The 13,582-nt window shown below is 46.1% G+C and overlaps 2 protein-coding genes across 7 annotated transcripts in view; both read right to left on the reverse strand.

Moving 5' to 3' along the window:
- Rrm1 (ribonucleotide reductase catalytic subunit M1) overlaps positions 1-917 on the reverse strand; it is a 33,351-nt gene extending 32,434 nt beyond the window's left edge. The window contains exon 1 of the mRNA XM_005323129.5: positions 618-917. Within this exon, the coding sequence (XP_005323186.1) occupies positions 618-636 (19 nt within the window). The 5' untranslated portion in view covers positions 637-917. The remainder of the gene's footprint in view (positions 1-617) is intronic.
- A 1,017-nt stretch (positions 918-1,934) lies between these two features.
- Positions 1,935-13,582, reverse strand: part of Stim1 (stromal interaction molecule 1) — a 214,119-nt gene continuing 202,471 nt past the window's right edge. Inside the window, exons 8-14 of one of the 6 annotated variants that reach the window (XM_040284868.2) lie at positions 12,740-12,907; positions 12,135-12,235; positions 11,633-11,868; positions 10,214-10,306; positions 8,046-8,112; positions 6,069-6,105; positions 3,627-3,813 (exon numbers count right to left, since the gene is read on the reverse strand). In XM_040284868.2, coding sequence (XP_040140802.1) covers positions 3,769-3,813; positions 6,069-6,105; positions 8,046-8,112; positions 10,214-10,306; positions 11,633-11,868; positions 12,135-12,235; positions 12,740-12,907 — 747 coding nt within the window. In that variant the 3' untranslated portion in view covers positions 3,627-3,768. Of the gene's footprint in view, positions 3,814-6,068; positions 6,106-8,045; positions 8,113-10,213; positions 10,307-11,632; positions 11,869-12,134; positions 12,236-12,739; positions 12,908-13,582 lie in introns of those variants that run through there. The other 5 variants (XM_013357672.4, XM_021725036.3, XM_005323132.4 and 2 more) reach the window with 5 other exon arrangements.

Consider the following 13,582-nt stretch of genomic DNA (forward strand, 5'->3'; position numbering starts at 1 on the left):
GGAGTCTTTTTTTTTTTTTACCCCACACGTCCACCCTCTTACCACAAAAGTGACAAGGAAAATGACAGGTGCCCGTTTAGAGGTCAAAGTCCATTCTTTCCTCATTTTCTCCTGTGCTTAGGGCGTGTCACCAACCTCATATTTTCATTTTCAAGTAAAACTGTGTTGTCAGGTATGGGTCCGAACCCTGACTTCGCCATGAACTAACTGGGGGACACTGGGTCACCAAAACCTCTCTGAACTTGAGTTTCTTCATCTGTGTGGAGCCAATGATTGCTATCTCATACGCTGTGGTAAGGAAGAACAAAATGCCTATAAAACGCTGGCGCACACAGTAACCACTCGATGCCAGGAAGGAGTGATACTTTTGGAAGAAGTTAATGATGACAAAACTGAGGAAGTGCAGACCGAAGCCCAGAAGGAGGACGGAGGAGACAGACGGGAAACAGAGGCCGTGTTGGATGACAGGGCGGGAAGTCGCGGCGGGAAGGGCGGGAAGCGGCAGCCGCCAGCCGGGCGGCCCGCCGGCGGGAGAGGGTAAGTGCTTGGGGAGCAGCAGCCCACGTCCCCAATCTTCTACCTCACCCACCCGCGTCCTCCCCGGACCCCTCACTCACCTCGCTTGATCACATGCATTGCAGCTAGTGGCAGGAGTGGTGAGGGATCCGAGACAGGGCGGCAGCTCCAAGACGCCAGCAGGATCGAGACAGTGGCAGAGTGTGAAGGGTTGGCTCCAAGAAGCTGCTCAGGCACGGAGAGTAGAACTTGGGCGCAGACAGCACTTTCCCCACCAGTGCAGAGGCGCAAAAATCCGAACTCCTTCCCGCTCCCGCCACCAATGACGCGCAAAGCGGCGCGACGCAGCTTGTATGACGTCGTCGACACCGCCCACGCCCAGAATCGAATTGGCTGAAATTGACTACAGGAAGTCAGTTTCGCCCTGCAGCCGCCATGTTGATCATGGGCAACAGGAGACGTTTCCCCTCCCACGGCCACTTAGCGGAAGGAGGCCTGGCGGGAACGCAGTTCTCCCGCCGCCATGTTGAGTGTGGGCAAAGCCGAGTCCGAGGCCCTGGGGTCTGACGTAGAACGCAAAGCCCGCCAGACTTGGCCCCACTTCTCTTTCCCGCGAGCCCCGCCTAATCACGCAGTGTAAGTATTTTTGAAATCTGAACAAAACCCCAACCATCCAGAACACTCTTATTTCGACTGTTAGGATAATCCCCCAAACCGCCGTGGGCTGAAGCTTAGCATCCGTGGCCAGACAGCCAGGAGCGTCAAGGGTCTCAGGTCGGCGAGAAACTGGAGAATTGGAGGAAAGCCATGCTAGGAATTGGGATCCCTGCGAGATTTTTAAGCAAAGCCATGACCCATTTGCTTTTTGAGGTCTCAAGTGGACAGTGGCAAAGAGAGGGCGAGCAATAAAGCAGTTGTTGCCTTGTGAACATCGGATGGCGCTGGGCCTGAACATGGATGGTAAGAAGACCTGAAAGTCTTACTATACAAGGCTGATATAAAAGCTTCTGTTTTAGGCCACACAAACTCATCTTTATGAAATCTGTCTGTGACATCCTTCCCCTAAAAGCTTTCATGACCTCTCATTCGTTCCTCACTGCTCTCCAGATGTTGCCCAAGCTCCCCATGAAGTACTTCCAAATCATAGGTCGTCATTGGTGAAGCTATAGGATCATGACAGCCTAGAAATAGGATTGGCAAGGTTTAAGAAATAAAACTGTGCCCCAAATATTGCGTAGGACATAATTGTTCCAAAAAGTTGCTTTTTATCTGAAGTTTAAATTAACTATTTAGTACATAACTACGCAGATTGCTTTCAGGTATGTGTTTTTGCGTTTCATCTTCCCAGGGTAAAATAATCTCTTCATCTCTTGTCTATTAAACCACAAAGACACAATGAGAGTCAAAACCAACAGAGGTTAAAATCTCCTACATGCTTTATTGGACTTCAAAGAGTCTTATGAAATAACACAGAAAAACCCATGTGAGGGTGTCCAGGGGATACAAGGCAGTCTGCAGCCTAGCACCCTCCTAAGACCAGCCCTAGGTGCACCCACCCCAGGCCCAAAATAGGATCCCAGGATAAAGGCATGGCAGAATAGGGCATAGGGGAAAAATACTTTTACAGCCATAGCAAAAACAGGTAAAAGTTGTCTAGAAGATGGAAAGGTTGGGGGGAAGTGGTCACACAACAGCCTTCACATATACCATCTCCCTTTGCCATCCCTTCCCCAAATTGGTTGTGTCCATTTTGGCCCAGGCTATGCAGTAATATGAAAATGGAGTCTAAGTGGGAGTATGCTGTGCAGGCACTTGGGAAATTCAGGAGATTTGTTTTAAACTGTTTTGTCTTTTGGTTCAAATACAGCAACATCCTTGTCCAACAGCTCCAGGGCTCCACAAGAACCCTCTGTTACAACTGTGGTTCCCATAACCAGGGAAGCCAATTGTTTTAAGCCCAAGGAGTATACTTGGGGATGCTTTGAGGCAGCACCTCTTAGAGACGAACACTCCTACAGTATGGGGGAGCGGGATAAAGGGAGGCAGATGTGGATGCAACAAGAGAGAAAAGGTGACTGCCTTATAGCCCATGGCTCTGGCATTCACTCTTCCTCCAACTAAGAGAGGTCTCTCCCAGTCCATCCTTAGCCTGGCCTCTCTTCAAAACTCTGGAGACTTGTTCTCTGGGAATTGGTTCACTCCCCTATGGATCCCTAGAGACCTGAGTGAACTCCAGCATGAGGTTCTCTTCAGCCCACCATACTCCCAAAGAACAAATGTCACATATTAGGCCCTTGGCCCCAGTCAGGGGCCAACAGAACCACTATACATGGGTAAAGAGATATGAGGCACGAGTGTCAGAAGTTAATCCTCCTGTTTTCCCCACAACTGCTAGGGGAAGTTGGGATATGGTGGGAGGGAGGAGCCTGAGCAGGAGACAGAGAAACAAAAAACCAAACCTCAAAAATGGGACAGCAGACAGAAGCTGGACCCCAGAGGAGATGGGAGCTGAAGGAACAGCAACTAAGACATGCACTGAAGTGGAGAGGGAGTGACAGCAGCAGCCCACGGTTGGGAGGGAAGCAGGGCAGGCAGGCTTCGGTGGTCAGTTAATAAATAATGATGAAGGACCGAGGATGGAGGCAGCAGGTATGTACAGTACCCAGGCCCCTGGGCCAGACCTTCAATGCCCCAATCTAGGGGCCAGATATTTCGAAGGAAGGGAAGGCAGAAGACCCAGGGAAGGACAAGCTGTCTCACAACTGCCACCCCCATCCTGCCTATTTCTTAAGAGGCTTCTTAAAAATTTTTAGGGGAAACTTCTTCCTGCCTGGACTGGAGTCTGTCTCCTCACCAATAGAACCATTATCTTCCTCAGCCACAGCCTTCTTGCCAGCCAAGTGGGGAATGCGTGTGTTTCGGCTGGCCTGCAGGGCTCGGCTGTCCCCAACTGGAGATGGTGTGTCTGGGTCTGGGGAACTCGGGCCATGAGAACTGGAAGAATCCAAAGGTGGGGAGCCACCTGATGGGGCTGAGGGGCTCAGCTCCATCAGGCTATGGGCCTTGTCCAGCCCATGGTTCAGTGCCAGTAATGCCTTCTTGGCCAGGGCAGGGCTGTCAGGCAGTTTCTCCACCAGGCATCCTGGGTGAACCCCCTCAATCAGCCGGTGGCTACCATTGGAAGTCATCACATTGACAGCCTCATCTGCAGCACGGCCCATTTGAAGAGGCTTGGGGGCCATACGCTGGCGGTCACTCGTGTGGAGGGAGGACTCCGAATCGGAATGGGTCAAATCCCTGCAAGAAATGGGACGAGAGGAAGAAAAGGACATATATAGGATAGGGAGATGGGAAAAAGTGAAGAAGAGAAAGGGACAACATGAGAAGACAAGAACAGGGTAGGAAAATGGAGGCAGGAGAGAGAATTAGGATGAATAGGCAGATGGAAGGAGAGAGGAATGAGTAATGGAAGTTGAATAAGCCATTAGTACAGGATACAAAACGAGGCAGGAATAGGGAATGGAGTAGATTGAAGAAGAGACAGGAAAAGATGAGAATTGTAAAGGAAGAAAAGCAAAAAGAGAAGCAGGTAGAAATAAGAACCACCAGGAGAGGAAAGAAAGGAAAAAGTGATGGGAAGAGAAGAGGTGGACAAAACAAAAACAAATGTCATTATACCATCATCTGTCAAGCAAAGGGCTTTTAAATACCTGAGCCCCATCCCTGCTGAATTCAAAGGTCCAAACTATTGCACCCATAGGCTTAAAACCCACAGGTATCCTCCTCTGGATGCCATAGCTAGCTAATGTTCTTCCCTCTATCCCAAGTATTGGGGATTGAACCCAAGGGTGCTCTACCACTGAACTACATCCCCAGCTCTTTTTATTTCTTGATAGGGTCTCACTAAGTTACTGAAGCTGGCCTCCTGCCTCAGCCTCCTGAGTCATTGAGATTACAGGCATGTGCCACTTCACCTAGGACTCAGTCCTCTACTAACATAGAACCTACATGTTGTTCTGAGTCACCACTTTTCATGCCTTCCTCCCCCACTTACTCCTGCCACGCCCTGGAAAACATCCAGTTTGGGCCAGGCCCCAAGGAACACAGCACATGCAGTCAATGGTCCTGACCCAGGCTGGGGAGGAGAAGTTAGAAAAGCCTTGCAAACAATCCTTCACCCACACCAAAAGGCCAAGTTGCTGTCTCTTCCTACCTTCTCACAGGATATAAAGGAGATCACAGAGAAGTGTTATAGAGTTCAACACCAAGTGCATGGTGGCAGCAGGAAGGGTGGGGTCTGTTTCAGAGCTCTGCTGACAGGGAGAATAATATAGAGAGGCATAGAAAAGACAGTATGTTGGCCTTTAAGGAGCAGGGGTTCAGAAGAGCTCTGGACTCCTCTGTGATCTTGGACAAGTCATCTAACCTTGCTGGTCCACACTTTTGGCCCAATGAAGAAAATACTAGTTTAATCATCTAAAAATATTGTTTGGAGGATGAAAAATACTGGCAAAACACTTGAAAATATATAAAGTACTGTGGGAATGAAGATGATGAGGCCAGTCAAGCTGGGAGGTCCATATGGGGGCCAGTCACAAGAGGCTTTCTTTGCAAGGCTGAGTTATGGGAACATGCCACTGCACAATGGACATGCACACACAGAATCTAGTCCAGGAGCTTGAGACCCTTTAAGGGGCTGGCTGTTTCAAGGCAGAACATAAACCAATTCCAGATGCCACTGCTTCTGCCTCTATAGACAAAAGGGTAGATATGGGGATTCCCAACCAATTCTGAACCCAGTTTCTGCTTTCCCAGAGGCAAAGGAGAAGGAATCCATATGAGTGGGAGAGGAAAGCATCATAGGACCCCAAAAGGAGAAGGCCAATAGTTACAAGTTAGGGAGGGTACCAGGTCCCTTTAGTAGATAAACAGGGGGTTAACTCATAGCTATCATAGGTTTAGTTATCAAGGAATCAAGCAGCAACCCCATGGACTAGTAGTATCTTCCAGACTCAAGGAACAGCAGAAAATTATTCCATTTCTAGCTTTCATGCTACAAATACTGTTTTAGCCACATAATCTAGTATTCACAAATATTTAGTCTCTCATTTGATTTTATATATCTGACACTGGTCCTTGCTTCTATCTAAATGTGTCCTTGTTTTGCTAAGCCCCCAAATGATCTTCTCCCTACCCTGCCTTCTCCATACATATATAATCCATGGGAAAGTGCTAAAGAAATTCTAAGGAGCAACCACACTGAGTAGAGATCTTCTAAGCTGAGAAGGTAATGTCCTTAGAGCCTAGTTTTCTAACACCAAAGAAAAAAGGTCAAAAGGTTGGAGATCTCCCAGTCTCACCACTTCTGGCTCATAGTCCCATTTTGTCTTGATTCCCACCCTTCTATGCATCTAAAAGCTAAGACTGCCAAATAAATATAAAGCCCACTGAGGGAGGCTCACTTTCCCTTCCTCAATCTTTGAAACCCTTCAGGCCAGGATGACCCTCCCCAAAGGCTAGACTGCCTTGGACTCCCATCCCATGTTACTAACCTTACTAGAGAGCCTGTTTGCCTTTAGAGATGATCCTCTGGTGCATGGTGCAAAAGAAAATTAAGTAGTGAACAGGCCAGGTGGATGCAGGTAGCTCTCCCACCCCTTCATCCCCAATGCCCTCAGCTTAGGCCTTGGTGCATGAGATTCACAGCATCCCCTAGCTTCCCCAACCCAATTCAGTCCTCTCCGTCTGTATTAGAGTTGTTTCTCTTCCTAGGCTTCTGGATGAAAATGAGGATGAAAGTGAAGATGGACAGCTCTTTGTGACCAAAAAAAAAAAAAAAAAGGAAGATCCCTCATAGATAACTTTCCAGAGTCTTAAGGGTTAGAGCTAGAGAGATGAGTATCCAGAGTGAGGTAGGACCAAAAGAAAGCAACAAATATCCAGGACTAGGCCAAAATCACTTCAGAAATATGAGATATTTCCAAATAGCAAGACTTTCTGAGGGTCCCCTAAGCTTGTTCCAGGAAGTCAAGGCTATACTACCTCTGACCTTAGCCTAGTATTCTTGAGGTATTAGCAGGGAAAGTCCCTGCAGATGCCAAACCAGGCTGCAGGAGTAAGTTTTTCATCAATTCCTTTCCTGTTCATTATTGAGACCGCAGAGAAGATAAATGTATCCAACAGAGTCTCCTGAAATGGAAAGCCAAGTTCTAGTCTATGCTCTGCTCCCAATTAGCTGTGGGACCTGGGGAACATTACCTTTCAGAACCTTCACTTCCTACTCTGAAAAATGAGTATTTTAATACCTACCCAACTTTTGTCCAAAACCCCCAAACATATTCAAGACTCATTCAATCACTGAAGCTGAAACAAAGTGTCATGCTACGTTCCTCTCTTTCCTTTACCTCTCTAGTCAGTTACCAAATTATTTGTTTCTTTTCATCCCAAGATCCTGATTACCTCCCCTAGTGGTCTACTACAATGACTTCTGAATTCTTCATTTTCTTCCTGCATACAAACCACTAAAAATGTTATTTCTAAAAGCAAATCTGATCAATTCTCTTTGTTTTAAAACTCTTTTTGCCATTCTCTACCTCCTAAAGGGTAAAAGCCAAAATCCATAGCTTTTCTGAGATTTTCATCGTTCTAGCCTCTGTGTATAATGTTACCTCTGCCTAGAATACTTTCTCTTCCCTGTAAACAGGGTGTTAGCACAAATGTCATCTCCTTTGTGAAGCGTTCCCCCAGAGGTACACACTGTTAGTCACTCCTCCTTCCTCAACACCCCCATAGCACTTATCAGATTGTTCCATAATTATTCATGGACCAGACTGTAGTTCATGATGACTGGAATTGTATCTTATCATCTAAAAATGAATCCCCATGTCCAGAAGAATCTGGCACAGAGTAGACATCGATATATGCTTATTGAAGGAGTAAAGGAAGCAGGGGCCCCATTGAGAATTATAATGCATGTAGAAGAACATAGTTTTGGCAAAAGTGCTATAGGATCATGGGGAAGAATCAGCAAACCTCACACAGAGAAGGGAAGAAAGGTGTAGGAAATTTCTGATCTTAAAAGGGAGCCCCACAGCTGGGAAAGAACAGGACAAGGAGAAAATTCCCCACTGCACACATCCCCAGAGTTGACCAAGCAGCAGCCAACAGGCAAAGGCCAAGGTAAAAGCAGCAGGAAGGGAAGGAAGAAAGAGAAGAGAGACAGCTGATACCCCAAGCTCTCTGAATGCCCAGGCATCACAGCGGTGCTGTCAGAAGGGGGTGGGTCAGGGTAGGGATCCATCTGGAGGAAATCGGAAGTGCTGTGGGGATAATAAATAGGGTGGACATGGACGGTGGTGATGGTGGTGGTGGTGGTGGTAATGGAAGAGGAACAGGAAGAAGAAGCAGAGGCAGGTGGTGGGCTGGTCCCGTGGCCTTCAGAACTGAAAGACTGTCCAGATGAAAGGCTGCGCATTCGCCGCAGAGAGACCCGGCTCGTCAAGAAGTGGCCAGCCTCGCCCTCTACCAACCTCTGAGATCCCAGGCCATGCTGTGGTTCCGTCAGGCGCTGCCGGACACTGCTCTGCAGGCTGGGGGCTGCAAGGAGAGTGGAGAAAGTGTGAGAAAGGGCCAATTCCCTTTGGGCAGCAGGCAAGCAGGTGGCCATAGAGAAATGCCTGCTGGAGATCACTCTGGGTCTTTGATGCCCAATCTAAAGAATGGGGTACCACCTCCCAAAAACCTCCCACCAGAGGTCCTAAAAGGATGGGAAATTGAAGATGAAGTGCCCAGATCAGTTTTAGTGGGAACTCCAATGGAAGGAGACCTAAGGCCAATGTCACTATAAAGGGAGGTGGTAAGGCAGTTAGTGGGAGGACATAGGCAGGGAAGGGTCGAACAGGAATTTGGAGCAAGGTCCGGGAGAGCACTAAGAACCAGCCTTTTCAGAATGCCAACTTCAGGAAATAACTTGTAACTTAGACAAGGACTTACACACAAACATTTTCACCAGATCACTATTAATTGTATGAAAGTAAACATAAAGGTAGGACAATGGGAAAACATGAATACATATACTATAGGGATATTAAAAGTGAGACTCATGCCAGGTGTGATGGCGCACACCTGTTATCCCAGCGGCTCAAGAGGCTGAGATAGGAGGATTGCAAGTTCAAAGCCAGCCTCAGCAAAAAGCAAGGTGCTAAGCAACTCAGTGAGATCCTGTCTCTAAATAAAACACAAAAAGGGCTGTGGATGTGGTTAAGTGGTTAAATAGGTTCAATCCTCAATCCCTGGTACCAAAAAAAAAAAAAAAAAAGTGAGATTTTAAAAACAGAAAAATACCTGTTGAAATGCTCAGGGGAAGAAAAAGGATTAAAAAAAATAATAAGCATATGTGGCCAGGCATGGTGGCACATGCCTGTAATCTCAGCAACTCAAGAGCCTGAGATAGGAAGATCACAGGTTCAAAACCAGCCTCAGCAACTTAGCAAGGCTGTCAGCAACCTAGTGTGAGACCCAGACTTAAAAATAGACAACGTAAAAAAAAAGAGTGGCTCAGTAGTTAAGTGCCCTTGGATCTAATCCCTGGTACCAAAAAAAAGAAAGAAAAAAAGTATATTTAATAACACTGAACGTTGGTTTTAAAACACTAGAGTTTGAGACCAGACCTTTCCACTTCTAGCTTGATCTTATACGTTACATCTCATTTCAATTCATAATTTGTAAAAGTCTGCAGTGTTGTTCTGATACTTCAAAGTAATATCTTTAAATACCTATCATAGGTCATAGCACTCAATAAATGGTTGTGGTTATCATTACCTTCACTGTTTTAAAATTTTCACAGATAAAAGACTAAAAAAACAAGTGCTCAGCTATGGTGAAACTATGAATGCCTTTTCGATACTACTATTCATCCTTTTTTACTCTACATATTTCTCTAATATACATGTAAACAACTATGATCCATCTCTTGGATCAATTCTGCTAATCAGGCTCTTGGAAGATGAAAACCACCATGCCCAGTAAAGGGGTAGCTGGACACCAGGTAACTGCAGAGCATCCAGCTTTGGCTCAATCCCAGCTCAAACTGAAAAATAAATGTAGACCTTTGTCTCTTTTCCTTCACCTTGAGAGATTAGCTGCCCTGATTTCTCCTGAAGATGTGACAAAGGCCCAGGTTAAAAGGGTGGCAGAAGCCTTGGAAGGGGCTCTAGGAAAAAGCACAGTTACATAGTGATAGAGAGTTGGAAGGCAGGGCTTCTATGGCTGGTGGCCTTCAAGGCATTAGAAAGAGGTTGAAGAGAAAAAGGAAGCCCATAATATGAAGGGGAAGAGGAAGGAGAAGGTAGAAACAGGAAGGAGGTGAGAAACCTGAAAAAGATAAAAGGCCTGTTTTTTCCTTCCCTCTTTCCCTCCTAGCCCAGCTGGAAGAAAGGCAACTAAGACATTTGTGTCACTGGGCTGAAGGGAGAGCCAAAGATTTTCATCATGAATATTCTCTCTCCAGCTCTTGGCTGAGCAGGCTGATTCTTCTCACCCCCGAACCCCTCCCTGCAGTTAGTAAGGATGGTGCTGAGGGGACAAAGGGAGCAAGCAGGGATGTGAGGCAGGCAGGAAAGGGGGTCCACGGGGGTAGGAGTGTTGGTTTAGTCCCAAAAGTTGGAAAAAACAAAAGCCCCAAAGGGGCTCCTCAAACCCGGGTATTTCCAGAGGGACTGATCATCCGAGCCGGCGGATGTAGAGCAGAGAGAGCGGTCACTGAACCTACGCCCCATCAGCCAGGCAGCATCTAGGGTCAACACCCAGGCCAAAAGGAGAAGAGAATCTGATTTATGGAGGGCTTCAGCCTGCCCATCAATGAGAGATGGGAAAAGCTGGGGACAGGGGATGGATTAATCGCTCAGAGCTAATTAAGGTCCCTCTCAACCTGTAGAACATAGAAACATGTAAACTGTCAAGGCAGGATCCAGCTCTACCTGTTTATCATCCAAATCTTCGTAGCCCTTTCACTAAAGTCCTAATAAGATCAGGGAGACAAAGAGACTTGGCTAGGGGCAAAGTATCACTGCGAAATTTACAAATAAATTTTGTTTAGAGTGAGGATCCAGCCCAAGGAAAGGATCTAGCCTTCTGAAAGTGAGTCCCTAAATAAGCCATGGCTTTCTTCCATTCCCTCAGAACTAGTGCCACAATAGCTTTACCATAAGGTCTATTATTTTTAACTAAAATAACCTCTCATCCAAAAGGAAAATTCAGTGGTGGGTCAATAAAGGAAAAGTCCCATCATTTACTAAGGAATTCACCTAGAATGTTGTGCCTTTTGGCATGGCTCTACTCACTCTCATCACTTGCAAAGGAGAGGGAAGGCCCAGGACAGAGAATGGGGAGGTTCAAGAGCTCAGATGGAAAGCAAGACATGCTTGTGTAGGAGGTCCCTCCTGGGCAAGAATGTCTTCCCAGCTGGGAGACTTTAAAGGTATATATCACTTTAAGGGACTGTTGCTTAATGGGGCCTCCCACAAAAAGGCAAAGAGAAGAGAAACATCATTCCATTCATCTGTTTTAGCAATTACAAATAAGGAAAATAAATAAATGCAATGAAATGAATGCCATTTTTCATAGTGAATGAAAATCCCTAAAGAAAATTATTTTTATAAAAGTAGATAGCTGGGGAGAGGAGGGAGAATAAATAGGAAAACAAAGAATGAAGAGAAACACATTTAACACAATAAGCCCAGGACAAACAGGGCAAATAGCAAGGAAAAACCATCAAAAGGACAACTATAAAAAAAAAAACAACCCTGGGCTGGGGATGTGCCCAAGCGGTAGCGCGCTCGCCTGCCATGAGTGCGGCCCGGGTTCGATCCTCAGCACCACATACAAACAAAGATGTTGTGTCCACCAAAAACTAAAAAAAAAAATTAAAATTCTCTAAAATAAATAAATAAATAAATAAAAACCCTGATGTGAATTGTGCTTTATTAACCAAGGTCACGATGTGAAGTGTTTCCCTGGTTATCCATCCCATGTGCTATTTAAGCCCAGCAGAGGCCATGGACTTTTCAGCGTGTATCAAAGATTCCTTTCCTCAAACTCCACCAATGAGGTCACCTACACTGCATGGACAACGGTGACACAATTTCCTCATCCATGTCATCCACGTCGTCGGTCATGATGAAGTGGGTGGGGTTTGGGCGTGTACTGCCCATCCAGCTGGGATCTATATTGAGGGCAGCTACCAGTGAGTGCATGCCAGGGTTATTAACAATCTGGAAACCACAGAGGATCTCGATCTGTTGCCAGCGGTGCAGGCGCTCCCTCAGTGCTGCTGTCACCTCGCTCAGTGCTTGCCTGAAGACAAATAAAAGACAACTATAGTCATGGACTGGATGGGAGTCCCAAAAAGAATGAGGCCTCTTTTCAGAGAAACAAGCTGGAGGTATGTGTGTGAATTATAAACCCAATAAACTTATAAACAAGGTGGGAGCTGAATCAGGCCTAGGGTGGGAGAGCAGAGCTGTCACTCCCCCATTAGGAAATGGATTAGAAGCTCTATATGCCCTCAAATTCTAAAGGTAGTATGGACATTGCCAGAGTTGATAACTGGTGCTACTTACTTAGCTGTTAGGATTTTATGATCCACATCATCCAGGGAAGAGCTGTGGGCCACATGGAAGGTACCAAAGAGTGTGTTTCTCTTCTTTTTTATCTTCTCAGCCTGCAAAGATGAGGCCCCCAGCTTAAAGAGAGCAGGATTAGAGGTTGAAAGAAATGAGAAAGGGCTTCCTGTGACTGGGTTCCCTTTCTCTTAACACATCTTGGGCTACCCAAGGAAGAGAAAATTGGGAAGGGAAAATGAAGGCAGTGGGAGAGAATAAAGGAAAAGAGGAAAGAAGCAAAAGGATTCCCTGTCAGGAAGGAGAACCTCTGTCCCAACAACAGCCTGGGCCTGGGAGACCTTTCCCTCAACCTGCTTCCACTTGCTTCATCTTTCCCAGAAGGCAGGAGGGTGTACCCATACACCCTTATTCCCTCCTCCAGAAGCTTAGGACATTATCAGGAGCTGTATATCAGGAAAAGAAATAGAACCCACCACAGGATATCTCTTTGCCCAAAGGGAGGTATAAGATGAGGCAAAGAAGAGAAAGAGGGCTGGGAAAACAGAGAAGGGTGGGGAGGTAAGAAGGGGGCAGAAGGAGGACCACAGAAGGGCAGGTCTCACCCCCTCCTTAGCCACCAGCAGCTGCTTCTCAGCATTTTGCTTCTTGATGTTGTAGTATTGCACCTCCACCTCATGTGTCAGCTGTAGCCACTTCTGAAGGGCCTCTGGAGCATACCATGAGCTGTGTGATTCCAGCTCCTTCTCTGCTTTTCTCAAGGCCTCCCGAACCTATACAAACAAGAGAATGTGAGGGTTTTTTCTTTTTTTTCTTTTTTTCTGATTCTTTGTTTACTGATATCCTTTCCAACACCTCTCTATGATGCTTCAGAATTCAGAGCTTTTATCTGCCTTACAACCTGCTCAGGAAGGAGAAAGGGCAAGCATTGTTCTTCAATTTCATTTATAAGGAAATAAGCTCAGAGAAGGAAAGTAACCTACTCAAGATCACACAGTCAATAGGGTCAACCAGAATTCAAAGAGATATTTTTTGCTCCCCACTCTAGGGTACTCTTCTGTCACATCAGCTGACACTCCTCATCATGTATCTTCCCTAATCTCTTCAGGAACAGGTCACTTGGGGCATCACCTTACTAAGAGTTAGGATCTATGCTTGGGCCTCAAAGTAGCACAATGTGGCAGGAAAGTACTTGGTTAGGAAATTGTGTCATTTGCAGAAAATGGGTGAACCTAGAGACCATCAGACTCAAGACAAGTACTATCTGTTTTCTCTCATATCTGGAAGTTGTGGGGTAGGGCAGGAAGAGGATGTCATGAATGTAGAAGAGAGACCATTAGTGTAGAGGAAGGTAAGGAGAGGTACTGGGGAGTAAAATCAATCATTTTATGTTATATGCATATACAAATATGCTCAGTGGAAGCCACTCTTCTATATAATTAATATGT

This window comes from Ictidomys tridecemlineatus, chromosome 4 (assembly GCF_052094955.1).
Source record: "Ictidomys tridecemlineatus isolate mIctTri1 chromosome 4, mIctTri1.hap1, whole genome shotgun sequence".
NCBI lineage: Eukaryota > Metazoa > Chordata > Mammalia > Rodentia > Sciuridae > Ictidomys > Ictidomys tridecemlineatus.